The sequence below is a fragment of the Rhamphochromis longiceps genome, linkage group LG18 (genome assembly GCF_057381845.1).
Source record: "Rhamphochromis longiceps isolate RC_006_pf linkage group LG18, R_longiceps_female_GT1.1, whole genome shotgun sequence".
Classification (NCBI taxonomy): domain Eukaryota; kingdom Metazoa; phylum Chordata; class Actinopteri; order Cichliformes; family Cichlidae; genus Rhamphochromis; species Rhamphochromis longiceps.
In genome coordinates this window covers 13174074-13186688 of record NC_140574.1, presented here as the reverse complement: position 1 = coordinate 13186688, position 12615 = coordinate 13174074, and the positions used below count along the sequence as shown (strand labels likewise).

Here is a 12615-nt window from a genome sequence, read left to right as displayed (position 1 = left end):
GGCCAGGGAGACAGACAGAGGAAGGCTGTTCTCTCCGTCTGACACTTCTGACTCGGGGCCAGCACAACGCTACAAACAAGGCTGGGGCAAAAAAAAAGGAAAAGCAGCAAACTGCTACACCCACCATGTTGGGGCTGCTCATTAGCGTTAGGAGACAAGCCCAAAATATCAAATCAGATTGCTTCTGCTCTTTCCTCTCTCGCTTATAGTGTAAAAAAATTTTTTAGTAGCATGAGCTTATTTACACAATACATTTGAAAATGGCTTTAAAAATATGAGGAACCATTTTCAGTCTAAAGAATGAGCGTCTGTAACAAACCCTGAGGTCAAAATGAAATCATTGTCTGTCGAATACTAAAGTGACTCCGGTGATAAGGTTTCAGCTTGTTGCTGTGTGCGTTGGTTGTGTCTAGTAAACTGTTTACACAGCAGGGATCAGTAGACAGGCTAGCACTGCCTCCAGGCACAAAGCGCCTTTATGGAGCGCAGGTCCTGGAGTTTTTAACTGCACCTTTTTAAGCCAAACAGTCCGAGCAGGATTTGGGACTGGGGGGGACTGGGGGGGGATTCCAGAAAGCTCCCCTCTTGTTTTCTATGAGGTCCCAGAAATCTCTGTTAAAACTGCTTGTAAATGTGCACATTGACACTGTGTGTAAATAAGGGACATTGGGTAACAGTATACATTTGGGGTTAGACCAACACGCACGAAGGCGAGCCATCTTTCTAAAAAGAAGACTCAACTATGAGCTTGCCTGCCTGGCCGTCCACCAACTGGGATGTGGAAACTATGAGTCACGCAGCCAGTGCGGTGGAGGCGGCTGGACACAGAGAGTCTGGAGGATGTTCAGGGTGAGAGACACGTCCGTCTATTTCGCTTCCTGTTCAGTTAACGCACACTTTCATTACAGGAATACACAAACAGAGAGTGGCTGAATGTGAAGGGAGAGCCCCTGTGTCCTGACTTCAGTACGAGGTCATCGTGTTCCTCCGGTCACTAACCTTTCACACACTCGTAAATCTGTTCAGGAGGGAGTGGTGTGAAGCTTATACTGGCATCCTCTATCAAGTCACCTGCTTCCTGGACACTCTCATGCAAACATCTTTCCAGGAATTTTAGCCATTTGTGACTTTGTCTGTCTCTGTCAACACCAGCATAACTGTTACATAAAATTTCACCACTGCTGTTAACCCTGCAAAAACCATTTCCACTGAAACCAAAACCCCACAAACACCATGTTCTGGTGTTTGTGGGGTTTTAACTAGAAGAAGAAAATGAGAGAGAAAAAAAAAAAAAAAAAAAAAACTTTGACTGAGAAAAAAATTAATAAAAAAAAAATCACCACCTCACAGAGGAGACAGCACCTGAAACTGTGGTGAGACACATGCTCCAGAGGGCCTGGCAATGTGTGAGTGTGTGAGACAGAGAAACAAAGATGTGTCATACTGGCCTACACACACACACACACACAGGGGCAATGTGTCTCACACATAAACACACACACCACTGATACTGCGGGACTCATCAGCCCCCTCGACATTAGGTACATGGTGCAGTAGTTTGTGCGCTAGTTTCCCTCTGAGCTACAAAAATGTCTCTGGCTTTCAGAAAGAACGTCTGTGGCTTCCAACATGCATACCGGCTGGGAAGAAGCGAGACAGGAATGTGGTCAGGACGCTGGGCGAGACGGTAGATGCTATTTCCGATGCATTCGCAAAAGGCAAATAATTCCTCTGTCTCGCACACATAAGTTGTGTGTCTTGAGCCGTACAAACCTCACACTCTGCACAAACTCTGCTCAGTCTTGCATGCAACCAGCTGCCAAGTAGTGACATATAAATCCTGACAATGACAGCTAACTTCACCAAAAACATGCATATAGATTTGCGTGTGAGCTAACCAGCCATTCACCCAGAATACAGTGCAAACCGGGGTAGTCCGCTGTGGTCACAGAGAGGTCATGAGACGACATAAACCAGTTAATAGCAGTGAAACGAGCTGGAGTTTCTCCCCCTCCTCCTCTTCTAAACACTGACCTTTCAATAGGATCGCTGTCCTTGTGGCTTCTATATTGCACTGGCATGATTTTTTTTTTCTACACAGCAACTTAAAAAAAACAAAAAAAATACATAGGAGCAGTAAAAAAAAAAAAAAAAAAAAAAAAAAAAAAAAAAATCACAATCAAATCAAATATAAACCCATTCCAAAGTGCTGGGAGTGACTAAATAAAGCTAAGTGGTCTGCTGAAAGTTAAAATAAGATAAATTTCTTTTAATAAATGTTGCCAGTCAAAACTATAACGGAAACTAAGCTTCAATTAACTGCACAGCCCTGCTTAACATCGGTTGATGTTCCACTACTGAAAGTGTGGCTTTCAGTACGTGTAGACTGTTCCAACATTCATTTTTTTAAACCAGCCAAAAAGCTCCTAAGCTGTGAACGGCACGAGATTTCCTTTCCATCAGCCATTATCTCAGACTGTGCTGAAAGAATGGAGATGAAGTAAACCTGGGTAAACTGGCCAGTTATTAGTCAGTAAAAAAGGGACCAGCTTATTTCCTTTTTAACTCTGTTTAGCTACAGTTAGTTTCCAGTGTGGGCTTCCCTGTTTCAGTTTAGTTTTTAATAGTTGAAAATGTTAGGTTTCAGTTTAGATTTTATTCATTTTACTAGTTAGGTTTATAAAAATGGAGGGCTTTTGCCATGGGCATCTCTCTCAGAAGTACAGATTAGATATTACAATATGAATAAAGCACTTTTTGAAGGCAGCTGACTCGGTCCCATAGACATGTACCCTCATACAGGTAGGTTCCGATACCAAATTTGACTAAACAATAATTCAAACTAAACATTTCCTCTACAGTTAGTTGTAAGTGCAATATTGTGTCACTTAGTTTTCTTTCTTTTCCCTTTAAAAGTCTTTGTTGGCTATAATAACCTTGGTGCTGACAGATAACTCCAGTACCAGAGTTTCAGGGTTGCTTCCTGAGCCTCGCATATTGGCCTTTTGTTCAGTGACATTCCCACCGACCTCCAGGTGACCCGGAGGACAAATGATGCACTTCCCCTTCAGCTGTGGCCAGCTGGCCTAACTTCGTCTGATCAGACCTGCCCAGGCAGATGTCACCACCTGTCCCAGGCCTCAGACACACACACACTAGGTCAACACTGGTTTAAGAAAACACCAGCCATTTTATTCAAATGAGCCCAACACACAAAACACAAGTCTGGAAGAGGGCAGGACAGAGGACGTGTCAGCTAGACAAACAAATATGGAGACTTTAATTCAAGAGAAAAGCTTTCACCGGTCAAACAGCAGAATGGTGATGAATGAGGATTTATAGCAAGCAAAGACACACTCAGCTTACACGGGTATCACTAAACAGGTGCACTTACTTTGTCTAGCGACCTCTTGAGCTGATAGTGGAACTTCTCTTTGACTTCGTCCAGCAGCTGCTTGAGTCTGGGCTCCTCCGGGGTCCCCTGGTACTTTCTGGCAAGCTGCAGGTAGCAGGGCCACTTGGCTGAGTCAAAGCCCCAGTGGCAGGTCCTCTTATCAGGTGACTTGTGCGAATGCATGACAAACTTCTGCGGTGAAAAGAGCAACTGGCACTCCACACACTGGATGCAGGGCACCTCGGGCTGGGTGTAGAACTGGGGCACAAAGAGACCCTGGCACTTCCCCAGACACTGGTGCTCCACCTGGAAGCTGGCTTCACTCTCCTTCAGGAGGCCCTGGGCTGACAGCTTACCGCTGGGGTCAGCAGGCAGGGCTGCACCAGGACGCAGCAGAGCGTTGCAGAGCCGCTGTGCATCCGTCAGTGTAATGAGGCCACAGGAAGGCGCGTTGAACGGCAGAATGCCCAGCACCTTTAGGATGTGCAGCTGCTCGGCGTCACAGCGAGAGCAGTAGACGTACAGCTCGTCGCACACGGTGTTGATCTGCTGCAGTGAGAAGTCGCGGAGCACGGAGTTGAGCACCTGGGGCAGGCAGAGCCGCTTCTCGCCCCCAACAACGAAGCAGGAGATGGACTCTCCCTCCAGCAGAGAGTGGGTGAGTTCAGTAGAGCTGTCGCAAGGAACCAGCAAAGGGCCCCCTCCCAAAACAGGAGGGGAGGGCAGGGGGGGCATGCCGGCCTGGGAATGCTCATGGCCCGTACGCGCAGAGAAGGCAGCCGGGCCCCCGAGGGAGCTCTGACTGCTGAGGGTGAACTGGGCCAGTGTGTGTTTAAGCCCAGGGCTCAGGTCCAGGGCTTTAGTAGAGCCCATAATGTGCAGTTCAGCCCGGCCTTCCATGTCCATGTCACAGTCAGGGCGTGGGTCCTCAGTCTGCTCCCTCTTCACCTTGGGAGTTTTGGGGAGGGAGGGCAGGGAGTCCAAGCTGCGACGCTTCAGGTTGATCTCCGCCATCACGCGCTTCTTGATGGGCGCGTCTTCCAGCCGCTCTCTGTACAGCCGTTTCATGTTGCCCTTGAATGAGGTCAAGTCTTTGAAAGGGGTTTTCAGGCTGGTCTGGGTGCTGGCCATATCTAAGCACAGGGTTATTGTCGTTTCTGCGAGCTGACCAAGTTCTCGTATTCCTCTGGATCTCTTTTCCTCCTTAACTCTTCTCAAATCTTCTGGCGATGAGACACATGCATGATCGTTACTGAAGATTTCTATCGTCTGATCTGTTCCCTGAGCATGAAAACACAAGGAAAAAATAGAAATAAAAAATTAATCACAGTCTTTTCTACCTTTCCTGTAGACAGATGAACAAACTGAAAAAATATCTGGAGCATTAAAGGTTTAATGGTGTCCCTGCGGGGTTGTTGAACAAGTCATCGGCTGTCAGCTTGGCCCGCTATACCAAATGGCCATTACCATACTTCACACAAACACGGGGGTTTTCTTCTTGGCTCTTGTAATTGAACCCCAGAGGAAGAAATTTGCATCCACCAAAGGTTCAAACGAGAAAACTTCTCAGCGCTGAGTGAGAATTTTAACAAGCCAAACCAGTTGACCACACAAGACAAACAGAAATCCTTCTCCACCACCACAACCACCAACACCCTACCTTTACCCCCCTCTCCCCCGTCATTACATTGTTAATGAGCGGCTGATCCACAATGCTCAAAAACATTTCACTTTGCAAATGAAAGTGCCCTTCCCAGCCACATTGTACGCTCCCGTAGGTGTGCTTACCCCACGCTGACCCCATCAACTCCGTGAAAAACAACTGATAAAAGCGTTAACAGCAGTCATTCCCTTCCCTCAATCCTCTCACAGCTTGACATTCAGCACTGTGGAAACCGATGTCCCCCCAATCTCTCTCTCCCTCCGTCTGCCTTTTTTGTTTTTAACTCTCGGATTTTACTAATAAGGTAAACACCGAGCGGCTTTACCGAATTTAAAACGCCTTGTAGTTGGTAATGGCTGCATTATGGTGCTGCAATATGACAGCAAGAGACAGCAGATTCCATGCACTTCGGCTCTGATGATACGCTTTCTGGTGTGGTAACGAAATGCTCTTTCTCTATATATACACGCATAGAGAGAGACACACACACACGCACGCACGCACACACACGCCAAACGGAATTTTTGGCTTGTCAAAAAGGTAAACAGGCAGACTCGGTTAATTAACCACAAGACATGGTTTTGCATGCTTCTGCAAATTTTAGCATCCCGACGTTTTCTCTTTTTTTCCACCGACTGACGAGAAGAAGAAAAAAAGCTGTCGCGGTGCAAAACCTCTGAAACGGGTGGATGTTTGTGGGCGTAATAATGGCAAATACCACCGTGGGCCGATTGGCAAAAACAGCCATAAACACGGCAAAATTCAAATCAGTGGCTGACATAAAGGAGCGTTTGCCCCGATTTTTCTCGTGTTTTTTTAAACAAATCTATCTCGGTTTGCTTCCCCCAAGACACAAACCGTCTTTTCTCGCGCAGCCTCTCGCCCGAGCTGGACTTATTCACGTCACCCGCACTACTTCTTAGTACCCTTTTTTTTTGGTGCAAGGACACCGCGTATAACGCCAACTATCCCCCTCCTCCTCCAACTCCAGTCTGCAGCCTCTACCTCGCCTCCTCTGCTGGCTCGGCACTGGTATGCAGACAGTGCTGATAATGACATTCACTGTCTGCGATACAGTCTGCTGTGGTGTGGTGAAGGCACCGCGGTTGGGCATTTATGCGCACACGCCGATTTTGGTGAGGGCACGGTGAGGTTTAAACCCGTGGCAATCTCCCCTCTCCAATCCCCCCCAAACACAGGTAGAACACTTGTCACTAAGGGTCAAAACACTTGCAATAGGTGTTTAATATTAAATATATGAGTGCTAGATTATTTAAAATAAGAATATGTTCTGAGTGTAAAAAATGTGCGCATTTGACTGGAAACCCGCTGAGAAGCAGCTCTCGGGTCCTTTAACACTAAATCATCATAGCGCTAGCTAGCCCGACCACCCCAGTCAGCCTTGCTCCGATACAGCCGCTCGTATAGCAGTCTGAACAGCTCAGAGGGCTGTGAAACAGGCTAACCCAGCTCCCGTGAGTACAGACGGGCTCACTTTTGCCCAGTTCCCTCCCCCAGCAGCAATAACAACCAGAGTAAAGCAGGCAGAACCGACTTCAGCGCTCATATACATTGTAAGCATTGACCGCGACCGTTGGGGGGATAAACAGCCACCATATTAAGGCAGGCTAACCCCGCGCAGAGACTAATAAAGCAGGCTTACCGAGAGCACGGAAAGCGTTAACATCACGACTGGCTAACCCCAGATAGACACCGATACGGCAGGCTAAAGCAGATTAGCTTCGCTCCCCTTCACTCCGCTACTCACTGTCGGCCAAACGCAGGAATTCAACCATAATCGTTAATCACCGGCTCGGATTCGCTACTAACAAACCAACCTCCCGTCCCTCCTTAACGGGCCCATTTAACCGGCTCCGTCCTTTGAAACGGCGAGCACTTGCCTGGACGCTGTGTATCGGCCGTCCTCACTCTCCCGGGGTCCTCTCAGTACTGGAAAAGCCTGGCGGAGCGTCAACAAGATGCAGCTAGAGGCTCCACTACAGCGCCGTAACGTCACGCTGCACACGGCCGAGAGGCGGAGACGTCACCCGGCTGACGGAAACTATGCGGGGGTGTCTCTCGCCTGTCTCTCCTCCTGTCTGTCGGCTCGCGTGTCTGTCTGTCTCACACAGTCTGTGAGGTTTGTTTGACTGTGTGAGACAGACAGACACGCGAGCCGACAGACAGGAGGAGAGACAGGCGAGAGACACCCCCGCATAGTTTCTGAAGGAAACAAATTGTTTCCTTCAGGAGCAGGTAACGCTGCAGAGGCGGCCCCAGCTTTTTAAAAGGGGGGCGTAAGAGCCGGCGGGGGGAGGGGGCAAATCTAACAAACAACTTGAAAAACACCCCCCATACAGATGTGTTAAATACATCCTTTTGTTAAAGAATATTAACAGGTCTGTTCAGTGTATTAAAAAAAGGAAAAAAGAAAGAAAAACTTGTACAACTGTTTTACAAAGTGACTAAACAAGTATTTAGACTGTGAGGTCATATCAGAAATGGCACTAATCTTAACTCCATGTTATCGCCATGTGTAATTATTTATTTTTTTAATTGTTTTTCCAAGTCTTCCTGACATGGGGCAGTTTTCCAATTTCACTGTACTATTGTACTATGTATGACTGTGCAATGACAATAAAGAGTTATCTTATCTTACGTAAAGCAAGTGCACTTGTTTTCAGAATCATATACGTTATTATATTGAATCATCTATATTAATTAATTAATGCTCATTTCACTTTATTGCTGCAGCTTGAGATCATCTTAATAACTAATGTATTATTATGTATTATTATAAATATTAATATTAATAACAATAATAGAGCTCAATGGAGCAGCTCTGTGGCCTGATACAGATGTAATACATATAAGGCAAGGCTGTACAAGAGTTTAAGCATCCTTTTGTACTGAATAACTTGAATAACTGTGGTGAGCATTTATACCCTCTGAGGTATCTTTTGTATAATTTAAAATAATCCAAAGCCATCAATGAAGTAGCTACCATTGACTATAAATACAACCTCAGTCTTTTAAATGCCTAAAATATAATACCATTATTTTGAAAAGGAAGAAAATGTTACACACTAAATAAGAGAAATTATTTTAATACATATTTCTTTATTGTATTTTACTATAAGCCTTATTATAACTATTTGAAAGGGTATGGGAAACTTTTTTTAAAAGGAAACTGGAGTTTATATATCTTGATGCATTCTCAATCATCCAGGTAAGTAAATCTCCAAAGGCTGATTTTGTTCATCTGGACGTGAAAACGCTACTTCCAGATGAACAGAGTCAGCCTTTGGAGATGGAGTTTATATATTTTTTAAAGTGTCAGCTTTATTTGTTATATAATGTAAGCCATGCTAGTTTGTTATTTCTTCAGAAATTGCACAGGGTTTTCTTTTATTTATTTATTTTTTTCTTGAGTTATATGGATTGCCATGCTTGGATTTAAAGGAAGATTTTTTTTCTGCAGTTCCCTGGTTTGACTTACATATATTGCACCAAGTAGACTGAAAGCATAGCCTGTATATAAATGATGGACATAGTCACTCTGCTGCCTTTCACTATTTGGGGAAATTTCATTATGAGTTTATGAGTTCAGCATTTTCATCACCACCTTGTTCCTTTGAAATTAGATGTGGTGAGAGAGGGATAGATGCAACTGTGAAACCACCCCCTTGTTTGCTAATTAGCATATCCTCAACAATCATACTTACAATTCAAAATAAGGATGACCAGTCTACAACAGTTCAGAGCAAAAAGACCTGAGGACAATTTTCACATAGACTTCTATATAATTGGAACTTGGGATCATTACTTGCTAGCTATAACGCTACAATCATGTTTCATACTATGTATGAGCTGATCTGTGCTGGACTACTATGTAAAACCAAAAACTTGGTGACAGTTGGAAGAAAAAACCCTCTTTTAACAGAACAGAAAGAAATACTCAATTCTGGCTTTCAAATGTCAATGCCTCTTGAGTATCTAAGAAGAATATTAAAACGTAAACAGCAGGATAGCTCTAAACACATCTCAACACACCAAGTGGCAAAATGCTGCCTCCTGGATGTGAAAGTCTTAATTAAATTTTATGGAAGGTAATTATAAAATGTAACTTTAAGTAAAAGCCATAATTGGATGCCGGATTGGAGTCTTTGCTAGGCCTGTTCTGGCCCTCGAGCCTTATGTTTGACCCCTCTGAGCTAGACAATTGAAACTTGGACACAGTTGGGTGTTCCACTAGGACGATAATCTAAAACACACATAAAAACCAGTTTTTAAATGGATGAAAGAGACTCAAATTTAACATCAACCATATCGAAGATTTGTTGACTACGTGTAAGAGCAACTGTAAGATTACAGGAAGCCAACAAATTTAAATTAATTCTAGCAATTCTGCCAAGAAGAGTGGTCAAATATCCAGCCGGAATTATCCCAGAAGCTTGTTGATGGCAACCGAAAGCATCTGATCGAGGTCACACGTACTACGGGACATTTAAACAGGCATTACCACAACTTTAAGTCAAGAGTAGCAAAGCCAAAACTTTTCAGGATGACTTTCCTGTAGAAAATCAGTTCAAAAATTCTGTGCGGACATCTTTAAATGTCTTGCTTTTTCCATCCAGCCACCCAACAGGATACTCAAACATATTCAGTTTACAAGGATATAAAACGGATACAAGCAGAAGTCATCAGTTTCCAAAATTACATTTACAACAGTTCATGTGTCTGATTATTTATGGCTTAGATCATTTTGTGGTTATTGACGTGGCCTCAGTTGATATTTCCTGGCACGAAATGGCACTCCAGTTGCTTCATCTATCTCACTGGCTTCCCATCAAGTTTGCAGTAGAAAACACACACACACACAGCTAGAGAGAGGGGGTGGGATAATAGAGGGCAAACTCACTGGGTAAAAAGGGTGGTTTCCTCTCCCAAAGCTCCCCTCCCCCCCTTTTTAATACGGCCCTTTCTTTTAAAAAAGGTCAAGAGGTCATTCAGGAGCACCATTGTCCTTCTAGGCACTGTGAGAGTTAATGAAATCTGACTACGAGGATGTTTAGACGTTACATTTTCTAATTTAAAGACAGCCATGTTGTATTAACTTTAAATACTCTCGAATCTGAATCCACACTATCATTTATAAAAGTCCTGTTTTCTGCAGGAATCTGTGAAGGTTATCTTCCTCTGTCGACACATGCTGGCGTTTTCTCAGCTGGAGTGCACCGTGGTTGGCTGACCCACAATCTGATGTCACACGTCTGTGAGAACAGAGAGGCTCGATAAAGCTTTGATAAACAACACGGTCGGACGTTTCGCCGCAGCCTCTCTCTGCCTCTCTCACTGGTTCGCTCTCTGACAGCAAGGTCAGCAATTGCATTATGAGAGCAGATGTGCATACACCCCATCCAGCCCCAGAGAACAACAAGAGGGACATTGATTTTCCTGTAATAACATCACTCTGTGTACTGCAGGGAGTAAATTAATCTCATATGTGCAATAATGTGACCAGCACTGATTGTTCATTAGGGGTATGCAGCAAAAAGAAAAAACAAATCCGAAGGATGAAGAGGACAGTGGTGGGGGGAGCTTGAGTTCACAGACAGAGAGTAGCAGTCTTCTGCATTGATAAGCCTCTCCATTAGCCGAGAGCCTGTCTAACCGTTATTGGACTTTGTACTAAGTGGACCCTGGGGCCAGACACCTCGCAGTTGTTTTCATACATCTCATCTGGGATCAATGGCAGATATTGAAATACGTACTAAGCCGTTCAGCAGATGTTTGTGGAGCTCGCTGAAGTGGTGGTCTGAGGTCTTCGCGCCTTCACCGCAGAGTGTGAAGTGTCAGAAGGACACTTGCGAGGTTTTCTTCTCCGTGATGTGTCAGCATGTATCAGGTTTCTCCTCGGTATCAGATCGTCATTTGTCTCCTATAATTAAGCACGACGCAGCGGGGAACTATGTAAAAATTTATGCAATTAGGTGCTTTAAATAACGTTGATATCAAATCCGACTGATTGGACGCTAATATGCTCCCTCTAAACCCTTCTAAATCACATGGCCCACTTTTTGGAAACTTAAATCCTATTTGGTACACAACTTGGAGAAATCTGAGAGACACCAGAATACTCTGAAACCCGATTCGAGTTTGGGAAGCAGAACAAAATCTGGAAACCAGAAACCATCGCAAATGATCCAAACCAGGGCACCTCTAACTCATGTAGCAGCTGCTAAAGTTAAAATAATCAAAGTACAGCATGAGATTCTTCCTGTCCTGATATCTCAGACCAGTCCGCCAATGGAATCTGAATAAACCAAGTATTGATCTGATAGCAGCGTTTGCTTTTCCCCAGCTCTATAATCAGTTCACTGAGTCATTTACGTAGGGAGCAGTGACTGAATAAATGTACTCTTCTGTGTTGAGTCTTGAGTCAACCCTCATTGCTGTATAAATGGAAATTGGATGTCAATATTTGGTATGACCACCTTTATAGTTCATCACACCCTGAACTCTCTTAGACAAGCTTTCTTGTCGTTTGTCAGGCTGCTTAAAGGACATTCAAAGCTCTTCTTTGGATGTTGGCTGACTTTTTGTTCTCTCCTCTGTCAGGATGATCTCACACCGCTTAAATAACGCTGACATCCGAGCTCTGGGGAGGCCAATCCATGACTGATAAAATGGAAAATTTGAAAATTCAATTATTTTAGCATTAAAAACATGATTTCAGGTAAAGAGCTTGCACATGCTTTATGTTTCTCAACAGAAACATAAATAATGAGTTTATTATTTACTAATGGGTCTAATAAACCTGTTAAGCATTGTATGCTTTTACTGCATTGGCAGTGTGTTTGAGATCAGTGTTACTCTGTCCAGATGGTCTTACACAGTGCAATTCCATCTGTTTTGAAAAGATCCCCAACGCCACAGGCTGAAATTCAGCCCCAAACCATGACACAGCCTTCACCGTGTCCTGACATATTGATGATGATTTGAACAAAAAAGTTCAAAATTGGATTCATCCCTCTGCAAGACCTGTTGGCACTGATTTTCAGTCCAGTTATGGTGCAGTTTGGTATACCTGAGCCTTTTGTCCCTTCCCTAAGAACAGCTTCTTGACAGCCACCAGCACTGAGATCAATTCTGACAAGGCGTCAGTAGAGACAAACAGTAGATCAGCTGAAGGGTCAGATGCATCTCTCAAGTCTTTTTTTCCCTTTTGCTTATAGACACCACTTTCAGATACTGTTCATCTACTGTAGATATTTATATAATTATTAACTAAAGATAACTAAAACAAATGATATGTATGTTACTGGCAGCCTGTTACAAAGTGCCATGTGTACTGTACTGCACTACAACAGTCAAGAGTTTTGTGTTTGGCCTGACCTATGAATCATTCAGTGTCCAAAGAAAAATTTTGAGAGACCTTCAGAAGCCTGGAGAGCTATTGCTCAAGACCATTTTAAAAATTACAAGTTTGACTTCTTAGAAACAAAATACAAGGAAATGAGGGGTGACTCAAGAGTTTTACACAGAGCTGTACATA

The 12615-nt window shown here is 44.0% G+C and overlaps 1 protein-coding gene across 2 annotated transcripts in view; it reads right to left on the bottom strand.

Moving 5' to 3' along the window:
- skila (SKI-like proto-oncogene a) overlaps nucleotides 1–7116 on the bottom strand; it is a 33441-nt gene extending 26325 nt beyond the window's left edge. The window contains exons 1-2 of one of the 2 annotated variants that reach the window (XM_085388312.1): nucleotides 6959–7116; nucleotides 3395–4668 (exon numbers count right to left, since the gene is read on the bottom strand). In XM_085388312.1, coding sequence (XP_085244438.1) covers nucleotides 3395–4525 — 1131 coding nt within the window. In that variant the 5' untranslated portion in view covers nucleotides 4526–4668; nucleotides 6959–7116. Of the gene's footprint in view, nucleotides 1–3394; nucleotides 4676–6958 lie in introns of both variants that reach the window. The other variant, XM_085388310.1, reaches the window with a different exon arrangement.
- Between the last annotated feature and the right edge of the window lie 5499 nt (nucleotides 7117–12615).